At 40.6% G+C, this 20,815-nt stretch overlaps 1 protein-coding gene across 4 annotated transcripts in view; it reads left to right on the forward strand.

The window, feature by feature from the left end:
* Positions 1-19,879, forward strand: part of igsf9b (immunoglobulin superfamily, member 9b) — a 41,602-nt gene extending 21,723 nt beyond the window's left edge. Inside the window, exons 5-22 of one of the 4 annotated variants that reach the window (XM_041786528.1) lie at positions 332-483; positions 672-789; positions 1,067-1,208; positions 3,317-3,462; positions 3,610-3,752; positions 3,851-3,991; positions 4,085-4,201; positions 4,293-4,443; positions 7,817-7,928; positions 9,742-9,917; positions 10,005-10,243; positions 10,408-10,492; positions 10,588-10,758; positions 10,924-10,960; positions 14,198-17,572; positions 17,726-17,895; positions 18,053-18,264; positions 18,488-19,879. In XM_041786528.1, coding sequence (XP_041642462.1) covers positions 332-483; positions 672-789; positions 1,067-1,208; positions 3,317-3,462; positions 3,610-3,752; positions 3,851-3,991; positions 4,085-4,201; positions 4,293-4,443; positions 7,817-7,928; positions 9,742-9,917; positions 10,005-10,243; positions 10,408-10,492; positions 10,588-10,758; positions 10,924-10,960; positions 14,198-17,572; positions 17,726-17,895; positions 18,053-18,252 — 5,675 coding nt within the window. In that variant the 3' untranslated portion in view covers positions 18,253-18,264; positions 18,488-19,879. The remainder of the gene's footprint in view (positions 1-331; positions 484-671; positions 790-1,066; positions 1,209-3,316; positions 3,463-3,609; positions 3,753-3,850; positions 3,992-4,084; positions 4,202-4,292; positions 4,444-7,816; positions 7,929-9,741; positions 9,918-10,004; positions 10,244-10,407; positions 10,493-10,587; positions 10,759-10,923; positions 10,961-14,197; positions 17,573-17,725; positions 17,896-18,052; positions 18,265-18,487) is intronic. The other 3 variants (XM_041786530.1, XM_041786529.1, XM_041786531.1) reach the window with 3 other exon arrangements.
* Positions 19,880-20,815: the final 936 nt, after the last annotated feature.

The raw sequence follows: 20,815 nt of genomic DNA on the forward strand, positions 1-20,815 counted from the left end.
AAAATTCTACCTGTGCAGAAAACAGAGAGCTTCACCAGTAGTTGAAGTTTAGAGAACAATTTTTTTAGACCGACCCATTTTGGCTTGTGGTCTTCATCATAAAACAGATTGCAAACATGCAGGACTAGATCTTCATGATGCACATTTGAAAGCTACAGGATATCAATACTTCCCTTGCACATAGATGTTATTTGCTGATCTGATTTTATTTCTGATTTCTGCATTCAGATCTCACAGTCAGCTGAGTTCTCCAATCATCCTCTTTGTCCCCCATGCTCATTTGAATATGTAAATAGGAGTAAATTTTTAATCTGTGCTCTCTTTGTTCTAGCTCCACCTGTGTTCATCAAGAAACCACCAACTTTCGTGGAGGTTTTGCTCGGAGACTCTCTGACTCTCAGCTGCGGAGCCCACGGCAACCCTCGTCCAACTGTTGTCTGGCATAAAGATGAGAGCCGAATAGAAAAACATGAAAAAATAAAAGTGAGATGAATTAACAGATGGCATTTTCTGTATCTTAATGAAACACTTTCAGAATTAGCATTTTCAGTAGGACTTGTACCTTTGATGTTTCCTTTGAAGCAAACTGCTTTGTTGTCCTCTCTCAACTGAAGCTTTAAATTCCCTCTCAGACTTTTCTCCTCCTCTCTTCACCTTCGCCCCCTCTTTAGGTGCTCAATGGTACCTTGTCTTTGGCCTCCGTCACAAGAAATATTTCAGGAGTGTACACATGTCACGTGTCCAACTCGGAGGGCAACCTGACCCACTCTACGCAGCTGCAGGTTAAAGGTAGGTGTAGGACTCTCAGTCATCAGGGGGAGACAGTAACTGCATTTTTGCAGAAGTAGACTTTAGCAACCTACTTTCTAAAAGGTCCCTCCAGATTAAAAGCCAAGTAACAACTTAATAATCATCCTAACAGAGTCTATACTGCCACCTACAGACTCTTCTCTGTTACTGCTCTGATTTAAGGCTCAAATGATCTGTTATCTGGATTTTGACTGACTTCATCTCTGTTAACATGGTTCTCATTTAGGGGTTGTTTTGTTTTCCAATTTATCCTAAGGTCCTCCAATCATCATCATCTCCCCAGAGGACACCACTCTCAACATGTCCCAGGATGCAGTTCTGCAGTGTCAAGCTGATGCCTACCCTTCTAACCTCACCTATGAGTGGTTAAAACAAGGACAGAACGTTTACCATATTGAGTAAGTACAGGCCAGCCCTATAAACCAAAGATATTTAATATACTCTATATAAAGTAGACAAAGTTAAAATGACTTTCTTATGTAATGTCGATATGAAGATCAATATCTCAAGTGCAATACTGGGTAAAATATTCTGAAATGTCCATGATTGGAGTTTTTCAAAGTACTTTAGTGCAAGCTTTCTTTCTTCTTGTCTTGTTATTATTTTCACCCATTCAAATGAAATGCATCTATGTTTTGCACACACACACACATATATATATATATATATATATATATATATATATATATATATATATATATATACCAAGAACCCCTTGTATGTGTGTTTTAAACATGATAGAAAATATCTTACTTTTAGTTGCACAATTCTAGACTACAATCAGGAGCTCACAGCTGGTAGAATTTAATTACCTTAAAATAAATAAATCTTAATTTGATCAGTAATAAAAGTTATTTCATGCTTTTTAAATTCAAATAATAATAAAAAAAAAAAAAACGGTTTTCCTAGTTTGTCAAAACTAGTTGTCATGCTGTGAATTAATTTATTCATTTATTTAATTTGGACACATACAATGCCTTTAAAAGTATTCATCCCCTTAAATGTTTCTCCTCTTATTGATTTTGTAAATCAATCATGGTCAATTTCATTTGGCTTTTTTGACTAGAAAAATAACCTTTTAAATGTCAAGGTGAAAACAGATTTCTACAGAGAAATGCCAATTAAATAAAAATATGTAAGGTAAAATAGGTGACTGCGTAAATATTCACCCCTCTCAAAGTGACTGACCTAATTCAACAGAGGTCCAGCATTGGTGCTAGTCATCTTACAGTTAGTGAAATAGAGATCACCTGAGTGCAGTGAATGTTGATTGGATGTAGTTTAAAGACATCTGTGTCTAGAAGGTCCACTGACTTGTTATCAGTATTCCTGGCTACCATTACACCATGGATACATAAGAACACTCCAAGAGGAAAGGTTATTCAAAAGTATAAGTCAGGGGACGGATACAAAAAAGGTTTCCAATGCACTGAACATCACCCGGAGTTCAGTCAAATCCATCATCAAGAAATGAAGCAATATGGCACATGTGCAAATTTGCATAGTTTAGGCTGTCCTCACAAACTGACTGTGCAATAAGGAGACCAGTAAGAGAGGCCACCAAGACACATGACTACTCTGAGGGAGTTACAAGCTTCAGCAGCTAAGATCAGAGAGACTTTGGAGTGGCCAAGTCAAAACTGAGACCTCAATCAAATAGAGAGATTGTGGCTGGACTTTAAAGGGATGGTCACACCTGATCCCTGTGCAACCTGACAAAGCTTGAGCAGTTTTACAAGGAAGAATGGAGCAAAACTGCTGTGTCTAGATGTGCAAGCCTGATTGAGACCTATCCACACAGACTCAATGCTGTGATTGCAGCCAAAGGTATCTCTTCTACTGACTTGAGGGGGGGGGGTATTTATGTAGTCACTCATTTTACATTACATTTTTTTAAGTTGACATTACTTTGTAATAATCTGTTTTCACTTTGACATTTAAGAGGTTTTGTATGGTTTTTTGGGGGTGTCAAAAATGCCAATTATATTGACCATGATTGATTTATAAAAAAGCGTAATACATCCAAGGGGGTGAATACTTTTTATAGGTACTGTAAATGACTGCACAAAAATGATTTCTAAACATATGAAGGATATGTCAGGAGAACTTAGGAAGACAACAGACTTACATTAGGGACCTTACCTTTCTGAGACAAAAAAGAAAATAAAAAAACAAGATTGAAGTCGTCAGACTAAGTGTCGCTAACTCTGTGACACCCCTTTCCAGGTATTCTAATTATAGTCTTTGGACACAATGATGTTTAAGCCTGTAAATAAACACAGTGGATCGATAGGGCATTTCTCTGAACCATGCTGCGAATACAGTCAAGTCCAATGAGATTAGATGTAACACCATTATATCGTGTTGTCACGGACAAAGGAGATTACTGTACAGATTATCGCAATATTTCCCATCCCATGATAGGAACCTTCTCAGTATTGTTTGATTTCCATTAAAGTAAGTTTAGGCTCATTGAATAATCTTAATTTTTATCTTTTGGTGTCAGGTCCCTTAAGTCCAGAGTGAAGGTTTTGGTGGATGGAACGCTTCTTATCCCTAATCTCATCCCAGAGGATGCTGGCAACTACACCTGCATCCCAACTAATGGGATACTGACCCCGCCCTCAGCGTCTGCACACCTTAAAGTCAAACGTAAGGGTTTGCTCTTTGTGTGGATCCATAATTTTATATATCCCTATGTTTTGTTAGAGTTGCAGGGAACCAATAATTTCCCTGTATAGTCTGGTTCAGACCAACTTTAATTACATTAAAAACACTCCTCTTCCTCTTTTGTCCCAGATCCTGCTCGTGTTGGCCGAATGTCCCGGGAAACATACCTGCCCTCAGGAATGGAGGGAGTCATAGTCTGCCCTGTCCAAGCTGACCCCCCTGTGTTGTATGTCAACTGGACCAAAGATGGGAACGATTTGAATCTTGACAACGTAAGTTTAGTATCATAGAAAACAATGTGTCCCATTTCAGAAATTATTTAGTATTACAAATATTTTATAAATCATTATTCCTCCTCTGATATATCCAGTATCCAGGGTGGATGGTGAACTCAGAGGGTTCAGTTTTTATAACAACAGCCAATGACAACGCAGTGGGCATGTACACATGTACGCCCTACAACAGTTATGGCACTATGGGGAGGTCTGAACCTACCAAGGTCATTCTGCAGGTGAGATGATGTTTAAGCATGACTTAAATCTTTAATTTGAGTGTATACAGTTATAATATGGGCAAAAGTGAAAATGCCTCCTCTCCTCTCCAGGACCCTCCATCATTTAAAGTGCTCCCTCGGCCTGAGTATCTCCAGGAGGTGGGCAGAGAGTTGATCATCCCCTGTGAAGCCAGTGGAGACCCTGCTCCTAACATAACGTGGAGCAAGGTGCAGGAAGTTTTCAAGTCTGATAAAGAGAGATGCTACACAATCAAGTCTACTTATTCCCATGGTTTAACTTTTTGCTGTCATTCCTCAGATTGGTCCTACTCCTCGTTCCCCGTACACTGTGCTGGCTAATGGTTCCCTTCTGCTGCAGCCACTCAATAAAGACCACCAAGGGGGCTGGGAGTGCTTAGCTACCAATCGAGTAGCAACTGTCAGCACTGGAACTGTGGTCATGGTGCTAGGTGAGTTGGCAGATCTGATTTCAGCAAACACAATGTTTCCTTTTGAATTATGTTATTCATAACTTTCATGTAACACCACACACCCATGACAGTCAAGATGAACAGCTTCCTACTGCTGTACAGAATGGAGAAGTCAACAGTCTGGGTCGCCACCTAGATTTATATGCAAGGTTTTTTTGGTTTGAATGAGAGAAAGTTGTGGTTCAGCAGGATACATCAGCAGATAAGGAGACCATCCTTGGATATACTTCTACAGAACCCTGTCAGAGACAGCAAAAGCTGTCAGGAGTAAATGAATAGTAGTAGATCCTCTGTTGTCTATGTAGGCTCCAATAGACAGTAGCGACAAACAGACTTCTCTCAATCCTGACATCAAATATTACTAAATTTAATCAAAATGTGACTAACATTAAGTGCCAGAACATTGACTGGCAACCGACAATAATCCTGATATGGTTGTCAAGGGATGCCAACAAGCAAAAGTTGGCAAATTAGCACCTATCTATAGTTTGATGATGAAAAATATCTTGCCCTTTACTTCCCAAACGGCAACATTATTGACCCCAAATTAATAAAAATGGGCCACAATTTTGCAGTCTTTCATCTTGTCAGCTGCATACTGAGAAAGCTTATCCACTATTGTAGACATACATCACTGAAACAAAATTCTGCCTCCATTTTTTAAACATCATTTTTGGGGCTTTGTACCCCTATCTGGACAGGACAGCTGAAGAGAAGCAGGAAACATGCACAAAATAGTGCAGAGACTGGGAATTGATCCCATACCAGTGCATAATGACCAACTGAGCCAAACTGGTGCTCTGGCTCAGATTTTTCATGATTTCAGTGATTTGAATAGTGTCCCAGCTGCTGTATAAGGGTCTAAAGAGCCAAGAACCTAGTTATCTCAGGTTTTCTGTGGTTTTCTGTGATGTAAACATACGTCATACTGAAAAGGTGGAGAATAAAGCAATAGTGCTACAGCACCATGTAGTGTTCAGTAGTAGCTGCCACTGTTCCAAGCTTTTTTATGCCCTTCAGGCATTCACGTGGTCAAATGACTGAGAGCTATGAATACCTGTAGCAGTTTCACAAAGGGAGGTTTATTTTCTTTTTTATCACCTTAATTCCCCTCAATTTTCTTCACATCTGCACCTCATCTCCACTCAGTCTCTCTCTGCTTGACAGTCTTCACTGACGTGTTTATAAAGACTTCTGAATGACACAACTTTTGATATGATTTACTCACTGCTCTGCTGTACACCAGGCCACCCATGTAAGGAGGAGTATTCTTGTTAATGATGTAGAGCAGTGGTTTACAAACCTTCTTTTTTCAGACCCCCTTTACTTGTCCTAGGAAAAGCTGAGCCCCAGGACCAACACAAAAGAAAAAATAAAATAAATGTGAATTGTTTTAATTGATAAAATTTCAACAGAGAATGCATATACACACATTTTGTTGCACAAATATATTTTATAATGTATACATTATGTGTCTAATCAAGACTTTAAGAAAATTTATGCAAATCTAATATCCGATGTGAGTATCTTAATTATGATAGTGCAGCATGCTGTATGGTGGTAGTGCATCAAACAGCTGTACAAATCAACTAAAACACCTGCTTATGGATGTCCATATGTAAAATAATGTAGCTCTTTCCATTTCAGTCAACATATAAACAAGAGGGATGCTCAGTTGCTCATATTTTAATAATAAATTTCCCACAAACATAACAGCAGTTGCCTACTGCAAACATCATTCATAATTCCCTGTAGAAGTAATAGCCATTATATTTGCAAGGATTTGTTACATGTGTTACATAACCTCTCATGACATCAATATGTGATTTTATTTTCTAAAACGCACAGCTGCTTTCATGCTTCCATTTTTTAAATTGCATGCATTTTAATAATTAGCACATGGGTTTATTGGCTTTAGTATCTCCATGCTTGTTTTATTTGTGTTTTGAGCATCCATTGTACACTTGTACCCACCTTGTACATAAGCAGAATTTATACATAAACTATGAAATTGCACGCAGGTTCTAAAAACTTGTCAGTAAATAAATAAACTACAATGACCACAAGGATTATTTTTTAATTTTTATTTTACATTTTGGGGAGCTATTACAGAAAGTGGAAGATTTTAGAATAGAATAGAATAGAATAGCATTTATTATCATCATACAACGTATAACGAAATTACAGAGAGCTGCTCCTCTCACAGTGCAAACAAACATAATGTAACATACAAGTAGTGCAATATTACAAAAAGAAAAGTGCAGTGTAACAAGTAACTGTGCAATATGCAATGGGTTTTCACATTTTGTAGGTTCACAGTTGATTCACATTGTGTGAATCGGTAATGTGTGAGTTTAGGGTTGTTATGGCTCTGGCAAAGAAAACTTCCAATAAATATTGCAAATCCCTGCAAAATTGCTTCTACATTTTAAAAAGAGGGGTGCCTCTGGTATACCCTCAAAATGCTGGTGCTCGTGAAAGGGGGAGGGGGGTGTTAAACTTAAGACCAACAGCATTACTATAAAGGATCAAGGGCCAGGCACTCAAATATGAAATGGGTCTTTAATTAATAGGGCTAGAAACCTTAGAAATTTAGAAATGGGTTTTTGCCTTCTTCAGGGTGTAATGACACACTGGCTTTACATTTTCTAGGAAATTACTGATTAGCTATTAGCAAATTATTATTACCCTTTTGGGAAATCTATTACATTTGAAGAATCGTATTGAAATACTGCATATCAGTTTTTACATTTGTGGTTTATAATATTTTGTGACTATTCTGTTGGCAGGTGTTACAGATCTCTCCTATCCCCTCTCCATTTCTACTCATGACAAGTGCAAAGCTTGATCACCGTGGAGAGAAAGGAGAGACTGCCCTCTAGTTTACTGATGAGGAATGGTTACTTTATAATGGTTTTAGAAACAGAAAAATAAATGGCTGCAACAACACCTGGCCAAGGTGCATCTTACCTTGGGACACACTACAATCTGTGACACTAAAACTGAAAGACTTCATGTTTTGACTTTTATTTCAACGTTTTTGAAACCAGTAATCTAGACAAAGGGTCTCGCAACAAGCTCTAACCAGACAGTACAAGCTATACATTGACAAAGTAGATCAAAATAAACTATAGAAATGGGAAAGTGCAAAAGTGGCAGTTAGATCTTGAAATAATGCCTTGAAAAAGGATTTTTCCCTTAAATTCAGTACTGACAAAAGGGATGTCATGAAAAAGAGCCTTGTGAGTGATGCAATAGCAGCACTTTCTCATGTAATGTAGGTGGATACGTTGGTAGGCAGCAGGTAAAGTTCACAGTTTAAATTAACAGGAATTGTTTTTCTGTTTCTCAGGTACAAGTCCTCATGCAGTGTCCTCGGTTTCTGTGTCCACGGAGATGAACCAGGCTAACGTGTCCTGGGTTCCTGGCTTTGACGGAGGATACACCCAGAAGTTTACTGTTTGGTCAGTAACATGGATTTAGTACCATATTACACAGATCGGATCTGCCAGTTTTATTACAAAAATGAGTTTAAAAAAATATTGAACTTGACCTGGAACCACTAATAAGCATCTTCAGTAGAGGGGACACAATTTAAAGGAAAACAAACAAACATTTCAAACAGCACAAAAATCAATGTAGAAACTCAACTTGAGGCTGGGTATACAATACCATTAGACTTGTTAACGCCTGAGCTAGTCTGCATGTGAGACTCATTATCTAATTACAGTACTTAAACAGTATACAGACATTTGAGTCTGGCCTCTACTGGTGGAATTTTGAACTGTTTCAAGTTGCATTTGTTTGTTTTTTACTCTATGTAAGTTGTCTCTTAAAGTGGGTGTTGTGTATGCTAGGGTTGTAAGGATATAAGAATATTGAACTTAGATTCTAGAAAAGATTTAGCGATATCGCTACATGTTTAATACCACAGCAACAGAAACAGACTCCCAAGGCACCCGTTACTAGGAACGTTATTGTTTTCAATTATCCAAAACTGCAAGCAAACTCAACCAAACTGTCTAGATTGCATGTAAACGTTCATCTGAAAAAAGTTCATTTTCCCTGTGATTTAATTCAAAAGCAAAACTACCATATATTCTAGATCCATCTCATACAAAGTGAAATGTTTTGAGACTTTTGTTGATGATTATGGCTTACAGCTCAAAAAATAAATAATCCACTATTTCAAAATATTAGAATATCACAAAACATCAGTCCAATCTAAGGATTTATAAGAAATGTTGACCTTCTGGAAAATTATTCTCATTTATGCTCTCAGAAATATGTTGGCGCTCCTTTTGCACAAAGTACTGCATCAGTGAGACTTGGCATGGAGCAGTCAGTATGTTTTTATTTTATTTTATTTTATTTTTTTTATTTAACCTTTTTTTTAACCAGGAGAACAACCTCATTGAGATTAAAAATCTCTTTTTCAAGAGTGTCCTGGCCAAGACAGCAGCAGCACAGTCAAAGTTACAGACAAAAAAAAAAAAACTAGTAAACATACAAGTAAAATGTCAAACAACAGTACACTGAAAGAGAAAGCAGCAAGTAATTGTTTAAAACCAGCTATGATCAAACATATCATTCAAAACATTTGCAGACAGTTCTGACTGCCTCCAAGTCAACCAACCTCCTCTTAAAAGTGACAAGTGAGTAAATGTGGCAGCGCTGGGGTGTTAGAAAGCCCAGGTTGCTCTGATAGCAGCCTGCAGCTCGTCTGTATTGTTGAGTCTGGTGTCTCTCCTCTTCCTCCTGACATTTCCTCTGAGATTCCGTACAGGGTGCAGGTCAGGCCACTTTCTGAAGTAAATCACAGAATCACAAAAAGGGATTTTTTCCTGATATTCCAATTTTTTGAGATGCACCAGCATATCGATAAGTTTGTTTCTTGACAATTATTTTGAACAATGGCAGAGTAGTAGAGGGACATATATGACCAAAACTGCACAAATAAGCCACAAAGTAAAGTTTTAGTCTGTACTCTTTTCCATTGCGCTGACTGTGCCTCTTGGAAACATGCGTCATATTACAACATTACAACATATGCTTAAGTGATAACTGTGCCCAGGCCTGCTTGGGCTTGGAGCAATGTAAGAGTAGGCCAGCAGGCTACTTGGCACGGGGGACAATAGTGCCTTGTCACATTGTGACATAACAGAGTACAACATTTACAGACACATGGTTTTAAAAAGTGTCAGAGAAGCTGGTGCATTTGCACAAATTCAGGTTCAAGTAGAAATTCTTACTGTTTTATCCTTCACTTTTCTCTAGGGTGAAGCAGGCTTCCAGGGGGAAACATGAATGGGCATCTCTGCCTGTCCCAACATCCAAAAACTACCTGCTTGTGACTGGCCTGCTTGCTGGCACTGGCTATCAGTTCAGTGTTCTCCCTCAGAATAAACTCGGATCTGGACCTTTCAGTGAAATCGTCACTGTGAGGACACAAGGTTGGTGGAAGTTTGCTCTCTCTCTAACACCGGTTAACTTCAAATGAGAATCAACTTGATCTTACATTTATGTTTTTTTTTTATCAGCTGTACCAACAGAGGAACCAACAGTGGTCACTAATCTTCCAAACCTGGAGCCTCCCATATTCCTGTCAGCCAACCGGACTGAGCTAGGTGTTCTCCTCCAGTGGTCTCCTCCTGAGGCTCCATCCTCTCCTCTGACTGGCTACGTGCTGCATGCTCGCAGAGATCAGGGCCACTGGGTCATCCTCACTAGCAACATCAGCGCCAATCAGAGTGAAATGCTGGTGAAAGGACTGCTCAGGGTAATGATTGGCTGATTTCTTACCTTTTTAAAGCTGTTGCTGCAGGATGTGTTCATGCAGCTTTTATGCCAAAAATTTCAAAATAAAATATTGAAAATTTTTAGGGATGGAGAATTGATTACACACATAGTTTTAATCAAATGTCTGATCTATCTTTTGCTCAGGACTCCAGTTATGATCTAAGGCTGATGTCTCGTAGCAATAAAATACTCAGTGAACCCAGTGAGTCTGTTAACATATCCACAAATGGTAAGTGGCTTATTGTGGCTTCGTATTATTAAGTCAAGGTTCTCGCATCGCTTTTTAGTGGAGTTTGTGATTATCATTGACTTTATCATTTAAAGGGATGGAGGTTTACCCTGTGCGCCCAGGTTACTTGGAGTTCATCCCTGAGCCCCTGTTGGCCGGTGTGTTAGGAGGAGTGTGCTTCCTGTTTGTGGCTATCATCCTGTCGTTGGTCACAGCATGCTATATGAGTCAGAGGAGACGGCACCGACGCAGAAAGAGAAGACAAGGTAAAACATCAAATTTAAAGATGCTATTTTGTCCTTTATTTGTTTATGACACAAAGAAAGCATAGGTGTTGATTTAAGACAATAATTTGTGTCTTACTCCTCATTGTTGGACAGTTTAAATTGTGCATTTTTGACATTTTGTCCTTTTTTTTTACCTTTTGTTAGATCTCCCATCTGCCCTACAGAAGAGCTCATCTCCAGAGTAAGTGTCCTTGCCAACATAGCAGTATTTTTTTAATCCTACCTGTTTACTTTTTTATTGCCATGTAAAGTGGGGTTTATGCTACACGATCATTATGCACTTTTGTGGTCTGATTATGTGCTGATGTAAACATCATATCCGTTGACTACCCTTTACTTTAAAGTCATGTTCAACCTGGAGAGATTTAAAGAGACTTCCAGTTGTAAGAGTCAGGAATCATGAAATGAATCTGTTAGTGTGTAGTGTGTGCTGTTTTGACCATGATGTTACATTCTATGCACAAGACAGACAGTGCTGTTTAATCAGTCATTAGTTATCATCAGTTGTGTGGGGTTTCTGTTGTCTTCAAAATGTGAGTAAAACATCTGTGGACCAGGCTTAATGCTTAGAATGTACTAGCTCTTCAGACTACTGTTTCACAGTATACCCACATTTTCTGTGTTTTTTGGTACTTTTTATTCAAAAAGGTATGGTACCAGAATTTCCCGGGGTTCTGTATCACTAGGTCAAATATGGCTCTGATTTAAGATAAGATAGTATAATGTTTTATTGATAACCAGAGGGGAAATTCTGTCATAACAGCAACACAACAAAAGAGAAAGGTGGTAAAATTAGGGGTGCACAATTTTCAATTTTCAATTGCAATTTTCTGGCCAATCACCAATCTTTAAAAAGCCTGACCTGCCGATTCCGATTTTGGCCGATTTTTTTGATAACTGACAGCATACACCTTCAATGTTCCAATCTTATTTTATTGAAAAACATTGAACAATACCCGTGAAACAATACAAACTTGTTGTTTTAACTGCACATGAGGTAGTTTTTTCTAATATAAATGAAAAGTTTAGAGCATTGCTGTCCAAACTACTAAATTATATCAGTTCCTTTAGTATTTCATTTTTCACATTTTAGCAGGTAGAGGTACATATGAAACTGATCTTATCCACCGATCTTATCTAAGTATCGGCCGATCACCGATCCCCCAAAATTCTGATTTTGGCCAATTGTTCCCTAGGATCCCTAGTGCACCCCTAGGTAAAATAGGACAGAATTTGAATAAGAATAAGCAACATAGATAAGAATTAAATACAAAAAGACAGGAGGTGTGTACAATGAACATTCTGTACAGTCAATATGTGTTTCTGTAAGTGACATGGTAGACTGATTAGTAGCAAATTGTATACAAACCAGTGGTATGATGACACAAACATGGGCTGGTGCAAAAATGGTCCAATAAGAATGGGATTTTATAAGTGCAGTATAGAGGAACAAGATGTATAGATAATACAAAGATATACACATAAAACAGGGTAGTCTGATATTGTAGTATGAATATTAATATCACTTAGAAATATTAATAATATTTTATTTAAGGGACTGGAGTAGAGTATTAAGAGGGCTGGGAGAATTAAAACGTTTTAAGTGGATCTTCCACCTGATGGCAGTGTGAGCAAGGTAGGCGGGCACAGTGTCAACATAAAAAAAAATGGACAGCTATCAGCTGGTTCCATTTAACCATTCAGTTTAATACAGCGCAGGCCCCAGCTGCAGAGAAAGCATGTCTTCCATCAACAAGAAACAGCTAATCATCCACTGCAATACTTCAGTGTGCACAGGTGAACAGAACAGGCTACTGATGCCTTCCCACATTGCTGCGTTATCCCCAGAGCTAAACAACAGACTTAATGAGCCTGCATGCTAAAGCTGCTACAGACAGTCCTAACAAACTAAGAAGATCACCAAGCACCTCAGTGGTTAACACCTGTGGTGGGTAAAGTACACAGTTACAGTACTTATAAAAATAAGTACTTGAGTAAGAGTAAATAAGTACCTTATTAAAAGACTACTCAAGTAGTGAGTAACTTCATGAGTAACTTAATTTTATTAAAACGTATTGTATTACAACATATTATTCAGGGTTAGTAGTGTAAACTGTACATTGTCATAAGTAAAGTAGCATAACTTGCCAAAAGTAAACAAAATTTTTTTAAAAATTAATACATAAAGCAGCAGTCACGTGATGCTTGTTAATCACAATTATGGGAAGAAAATTCAATATAATGAGAAAAAAACAGACTCTTTTTGTTATAATAGTTATCTTATTTCTACATGATGATTTTAATCTCACATACATGAATTTATACCTTGCAGTTCTTACTTTTTAATCACATATTCATTTTATCACGTGTTAATGATTTTTGCCTCATATTTATGAAATTGATCTTATGAACTGGCCTCATTTCTGACTTTTTGCCCTTTTTTATTTAATTTTTACTTTTTTACCTCCAATTTATGAATTTTTATCCTGATTATCACTCTACAAATTTGGCAAGCCAAACTGAAACTTATTAAAACCAAAGAAAACTTTTGCCCACCAGCCCCACATTATAATCATGTTTAGTACTGTTGAACCAATACTGGTTCAACAGTATTAAAGGGGTCATGTTTTACGCTTTTAAGACAAGTTTATATTGTCCTCAGAGGTCCCCAAAACATGCCTGTGAAGTTTGTTGCTGAATAAACACTCTAGTATAAGATTTTTGCATGTCTGAAAAACCCCTCTGTTCCAGCCTTTCTCAGAACGAGCTTTCTGTGTCTGTGGCTTTAAATGTTAATGAGCTGTCTGACTCCACCCCTGACCACACCCCTCACAAGAAATGGATGTGGCACTCCTGATGTTAAAATGTTACAGACACTTTCACCCAGAGTTAAGGACCTGACTGGGACTTGAACCATCAGTCTCCCAGATCGTAGTCAGCAGGGTAACCCACAGAGCTAACCAGCATCTCAGCTGGCAGCTGGGAGAAAGATCAGGAGAGGAGGGTGGAACTTTCTTCCAAGCTGGGAGGGCCAACCAACCCTGGAGGCGGTGCTTACTCCCCACATGAGGTCATGAGGGGAAAATCTGAGAACAGCTTGTTTCAGCACACATTTTCTGAAAGGTGGAGAAAGAGAGGGTGGAAGGGAATAGAGTTTTTGGTATTTGAGGGAATTCTGGACAGGCCAGGGGCACATATTTTTGTTAGAAAACCCTGAAAAAGTAATTTTTGCATAAAATGTCCCCTTTAAAAATTTGATACCGCCCGATCAGAGTTCATACCCTGTCTAAATGATAGATATAAAAAGTAGGCTCTTTTCAAATACACCATTTCAAATTTGTCATATTTTATGTTATGTAATTTAGAAGAAACGTACACTTTTTTAAAGCCCTTCGTTTTTTTTGTCTTTGTCTCCCAGTGCTCGCTCACCTTCTCACAGTCCAGACAGCGTCCTAAAGCTGAAGCTGTGCCCACCACTTCCCTTCTTCCCAAACTCTTCCTCCTTGCAGTCTGATCGGTCATCGTTTGATAAAGGGAGCCGGGGAGAATACCATGACCAGCGGAAACAGCTCCTGTCCAACTCATCTCCACCACCTCATTACACGCTCTTTGAGAGTCATCTTGGGTCTCAGGCTCCCTCTCCGACGGCTCTGGAGTCCATCTCCAGAGGTCCAGATGGACGTTTCATTGTCCAACCGCTGCTAGAGAGCTCCAGTCCCTCCAATAAAAACCACTTGAACAAGGAAGCCCTGCAGATTAACGGAGGGGCAGGTGGCTTAGGGAGCAACAGGACGTCTTTAAGGGACTCCCCAAAGTCGAGCATTCTCAGCTCTGAGAGGGATGAGAGGAAGGACTCTCCTCTCACTGTTGATGTCCCAGAGCTGAGTAGACCTCCTCCATCTCCTGGAAGAGTACGAGCTCTGGCCAGGAACCTTTCACGCCACGGCTGCTTTTACTCTGATGATGAGCAAGGCTCAGAGTCCCTGCTGGAAAGAGCCAGCTTTTATTCTGACAACAGTGAGAAAAAACCCAGTGATTCTCTCAGGAGGTGTCGCATGCAGGCCAATACTGAAGATCTTTTTACTGGTTTGGGAGGGAGAGCCAAACGCCTGGATAGAGACAGAGGCTACCAGGCCATGGAGAGTCAGCTGACTAACAACAGCACCCAGGTCTCACAGCTTGACAGTGAGTTGGAGAGGGAAAACATCAACAAGTGTGTCCAGCTTGCGAAGGAAAGGGAGGAGATGGAGAGGGAGCTGGAGGGGTATACTGCAGATCCGAGGATTCGAAGTCGTGGAAGAGATGAGCGTCAGTCTGATGAGACAGAGAGCCCTCACAGGGACGCAGTACAGTCAGAGGAGGAACCTATTTGGAAACCACAAGATGTCACCATAAGACAGAAACACAAACCCTCAGGTCAGACAAGTCGGTTGTCAGACTATCGCAGGGCGTGCTACTTCGGGAACACCAGCAGCCCCATGGACCGACTCCAGTCATCCCGCATACAGTGGGACATCAGCCCTGTTACATCCATCACCAGCCTCATTCCTGTCCAGAGCCCCCGAGAGACCACGTCACCCCGGTCACAACATCCTCGCACATTGAGAGAAACCACACAGGACTCTGTGGATGTGGAGTCATCTCGCTCTCCAGTCACCCAGAACACCTCCCTCCCCATGCTCTCTCCTGATATCACCACAGAAAGCCCCCCATTCCTTTGTCTGCAAACCCCAGAGAGAGCTAGGTCATTGAGTCCTCAGAGAGATGCAGATTTTTGCAGGAAGTCTTTGACGGATCAGGGTTTGAGGGAAAGGACAGAGGACAGAGGAGCTGCAGGATCTAGACATTCATATGCTTATGCAGGCTCTCAGCCTTGGGATTCTTCAGCCAGAGGACCTTTAGTGGACAGTGAGAGGCCTACGAGTTCAGCATCTGCACCCTTTAATCAGCCCGACCGGACTGAAGAGGTGGACTTCACAGCAACAAGGGATCCCAGTCCATCCAGTTATTCCACTCTACCCTATGAACATTGGGAAGTAGGTGCAAAGGCCAAAGAAAAGGACAGTAGAGCCCGGGATGGCCGGCCAAGTTCTAGGTTTTACCCTGAGTTAGAGAGAGAGGGTGTGCGCACACGCTCCAGGAGGAGCGACAAGTGTCTCTTCTCTGATAGTCCAAGCCCCATTACAACACTGACTCTAGTAGAGGAGGTCGACAGTGACCAGTCCCAATTTTCTGTCCCAGGAATGTCAGGCTCCTTAAAGGCCAAGCCTGCAGCTCCGTCTCCCAAAATGTCACCCCTGCAGACAAGTGCAATTCTTGAATATCTAAGCCTTCCGGGTTTCATTGAAATGAGTGTGGACGAGCCTGTGGAAGAAGCTGAAGACACAGTCTCTGCTCAGCAAAGTTCAGAATTAAAACAACAAAAATCCCCCGGGGCTAAGCCTGATGTAGTTCCTAGAAACTGGGAGATTCACATTCAGGAAAACAGGGACACAGATACAAACAGAAAAGTTTGCTTTGAAGAAACTCGTCCAGCTGGTGCTGCGGAGGCCGGCTTTTACCTAGCTAAGAAACAAAGCTTTAAAAGCTCTCTACAAGGAGACGCTAGAGATTCTTCGACTAGAGTGCGATTTCCAGATGAAACAAGAGCATTGTCACCTTATCCAGAAAAAACATGCAGGCAGCTTTATGACGAGAAAACACAGCTTCGAAGTGGGAACAAAAGCACAGACAGACCTGAATCCAGCCTGGGATCAAGGTCAGCTCACACCTTGTTCAGCGCAGCTAAAGGCATGGCGGATATCGTGGCCAAACACTCACAGAGTTTTGTAGACAGTAGTGAGTCTTTATCAGAGCAACCCCAAAGACAATCCTCTCAGGGCAGCAGGGTGAATAACATCGCCTCTCGAATATGTCAAGCCCCCGTGCCATTTCTGAAGAAATCGTTCAGCATGGGCCCCAGTAGGACCCTCTCAGGTTTTGGACATCCTCGGCCATTCTTAAAAAAATCTTTCAGTTTGGGCTCGCAGAGGTGGGAGCACTTTGAGAGCCCGAGGACTTATATTTCAGAAAAATGTTACTGGGACGAGTTCCCACATCCAGAAGTAAGACTGAAGTCATACAGTCTGGGTCGCAGTCCACCTTCCCTCCCTAGGCCCGGCCCCTCGTGGAGGGAGTACATCCCCTTCAGACGGCCCAGTATGGGGAGCTTAGAGAGGCTTCATCCTGCACAGAGATCTTTAGCTAGTCCTCCCTACCTCACTCAACCCATGTACCCACCCAGACAAACCTCCATCTCCCCGCTGCTGGAACCATCAGATCCTCGCCGACAAGCTGCTGTGTTCCCAGACTCCTCCAGGTGGTCCCCCTCATTTCAGGATCACATAAGGTCTGCTCACTATGTCCCCATGCCCTCCTCGATCCCCATCCCCCAGTACCAACCCTGGCCAGCATCCAGGGGGGAAAACATGAGGTCTGTGGACCCCAGGAGGGGCCCTCCAAGGTCCTACCTGCCCAGGGGTATCAGCTGGCCCTCACCTTACTACGCCCCCTTCCCGCCCAGAGAGGGAGAGGGCTACAGACAGCCAGACAGGATGATGGGGAGAGGAGGGGAGACAGAGATCAGGGAGGGAGGGCGTGCGAGCTACGCCAGCCAGAGCAGCGGGAGAGGAAGCGCCGGCCTCTTCCGTCAGTCGCTGTCCATAACCCCCACGTTGCTCAGCTCCCCCGAAACCACAGAGGAGAGCGACCGGCACCGAGCAGAGATGGAGCTGCCAGAGAGGAGAGCGAAAAGGTGAAACACCCCCACTCTCGGACGATAACTACAATCACACTGGAGTGTCTTCTCATCAGAAGGACTTATTTATTTGCCAAAACAAAACTAATTTGTTTTATTTATTTTGTTTGTGTCACTGTTATATGACTCTTGTTCTGTGTATTTCACTAGAAGGAACACATCAGTAGATGAGAGTTATGAGTGGGACTCTGCTGATGCGTGCGCAGACTCGGAGGTCCTGGAGGCTTCGAGGTTTGATCAGTCACAGAGCAGTTTACGGAGAGGCAGGGGTGAACTGAGGCATGATCAAACTGCTCGCCTCCAGGACCAGACACAGAAAGGTGAGCATTTCTCCTCATATTTTCAGTGTTTGTTGCATGTGTCACTGTGAGTGTATTGCTTGACGTGGTGCTGCATGTGTTTACCCTTCGCCCTCGTGCTGTGTTTATTGTGACGTGCCCATCCATGCATTTCCTCTCCCTCCCTCCCCCTCCCCAGGCCCGTCTCCCTCAGTCAGCCCGCCAGTTTCCAACCCACCTCGCTGCCAGTACAGCCGCTCCCTGAGCGAAGCGCGTTTCAACGCTCTCCGTCAGGAGTACCAAGAGTACAGGCGGGCTCAGGAGTCCATCTGCACCCGTGAGCCCTGCCGCGCCCCCGGCCATGAAACAGACTCTGACTCCAACTCAGCACTGCTTTAGCAGCTTAACTCGGTCCGTTACTCTTCCTGCCCTCTCACCTCTTTCCTCTTATTTTCCATCTGCCTCTGCTCGCCTGCCTGCATCCTTTTCCTGCCTGCTGCTTTATACAACACGTGCTTTGCAAATTATGCATGGCAATGCCTGTGCTGCTTAAGTAATTATAGAAATGTTTTATCTTTGGCTTTAATGAGCGTTTTATTAATGCTGCTCCTCTCTTCGTCTCCATCTTTCACAGGTTTATCTAAGGAAGATACCAAATAGAAGTTTTAATTAACAGAAGACAGCACTGTGGCCCTGGACAATGTCATCTTTCAGAACTCCTCCTGTTACAGCAGATTAAAGTTAGATTATTTAAAAAGACAGTATTTCATGCTGTGTGCCATCAGTTGTGACAGACTGCAAATCTTCAGTTGTAATCACAAGAAATGTTCTTTGTTCATGTTCTTGCTCACTTCTGCTCTGCATAATGAAACTGAGAAGGGATTGTTTTTTTTTCTATGTGCTCTGTGCTTTGGGAATTTATTTCTTAAACTTTGACAATCAGGCACTTGGGGCCCTTCAAGGACATGAAAAAACTCCCTTCACTAGAGCAGGTTTACAATTCGGAATTGAAACAAAATGCTTTATAAAAGCAGCAGACGCTGAAGTACGAAGGGTTTATTTAACGTTTATGTCCATTACATCAGGGACTTTTCTTTTTTAATGGATGGATGCTAACGACAATGATGGAGGTTTGTTAAAAGAAAGCACCTGCTTGTTGAAACGTCCGTAATGTTAAGTGTTACCAGTTCATTTCACCTCCATCCCCTGAATACGACCCAAGTACTCAAGGAATAAACTCTGAGTTTTGTTCTTTGTTACAAAATCTTTGTGCTGTTCTTGATATCAAACTATTTCTCTAAAACAAGTTTACTGTATTTTATCTCTCACTGTTATTTTTCTACTGATTCCATGAGCTCACTTTCCATTTGACTCATTCGTTCCATTGTCAAGCATTTATAAATCAAATCCCATCAAAAAGGCTCCCAGTATTTGTAAAAATGTTTATATGTACCTTAATGTGAATGGTCCTACTGTTGTATTGTATATTCCACTTCATCATTTCATCAGATGAGAAAATGCTACTTTACTCCACCTGAATCAGTCTAACCTTGCCTCTGATGACAGAAAAACTTGATAAGAAAAACAGGGAAAAAAGATTTTGCCTTATTTTTGTGAATAAAAGATGAGCTAATTGATGGTTTAGCTAACATGCTAAAAAAAACTGATGGCAGGATTTTTAAAAATACTGAAGTTTTGCTCACATGTTGAGTATTTCTGTATATTTATTGAAGTGAGTTATGATATGCAACAATGTTTACAATTCACATCAATGATGTGAAGGCAACACTGTGAATATTTCATGGATTTCTGCTTTGAGTGTTGTGCCCATTAGGCTACTTTTTTTTTTTTTTTTTTTAGATTTTTTTTTACTAAAAATGACAAGAACTGTTTTTAACGTCACCCAAGGATCAGAGAAGTACTTTGGGAAGGTTCAAGATTTGTACTGTATTTACTTTGATAACAGATGAAACTATTCAAATGGAGAGAGTACGCACTTCTGATGATGGTTTTGAAGTTTTGTACAAACTGGAAATTTTTATATCTTGCCACTTGGTTGTTTTTGTCATTTTTATATGTTTGTATTGAATAAATTGTTTTATTCTATAAAACAAAACTGTGCCCTGTTTTTCTGCTTTCATTTAGAGCAGAGATTTGGTCTACTAAAATCTGGTCAACCCCTCTTTTCTCTTTGTCCCTGCTTTGTTCCCCCTGCAGTCCCCCATTTCCTTCACCGCTCACCTTGTCAGCACAGCCATAGATAAAATACATAGTTCTCATTATGATCTGATATGTAATACATCCATTATTTATACCACTTGTCCTCTTTTGGGCCACAGGGGGTTACAGCCAATCACAACTGTTATTTAGCAAGAGGCAGGGTACACCCGGGACTGGTCACTGGAAATTCAAATAAAAATAATAATAATACTGTGCACTTCAATATTAAAGTCTAAAATGATGAGAAAAAGTCAAAACATTGAGATTAAAGTTGAAATGTTGAAAAAAAGTTATAATACCAAGAATAGTCAAACCTTAGACCAAAACAAATCAATGAATTCTTTCTCTTTTAACTCATTAAGTTGTCTAGGATCTGTTCTTTGAAATGGTCTAATAAGGTTTGACTTTATCATCAAAACTTTAAGTTTTTTCTCAAAATTGTATTTCAACTTTGTTCTGTAAATTTTGACTTTATTCTCAACTTTTTGGTCTTTAACCTCAAAGTGCACCACATTACTTTCTCCCTTTACCTCTGGCCCTAATCTATCTTCTGTAATTTTTAGTTGACCTTAACTAAAAATCTGCAACGTAACACCACAGTCATCATTTTAACTCTAGAAGGGATACTCTAGAAGTCTGCATTTTAAGAAAATAGAAAATAAGTATGTATGCTGCCATTGCTGAGCATGATGAGGTCGAATGGAAGAATTGTTCTTCCTCCTAAATCTTTTTTCATTGGACT

This window comes from Cheilinus undulatus, linkage group 5 (assembly GCF_018320785.1).
Source record: "Cheilinus undulatus linkage group 5, ASM1832078v1, whole genome shotgun sequence".
In the NCBI taxonomy this organism is placed as follows: domain Eukaryota; kingdom Metazoa; phylum Chordata; class Actinopteri; order Labriformes; family Labridae; genus Cheilinus; species Cheilinus undulatus.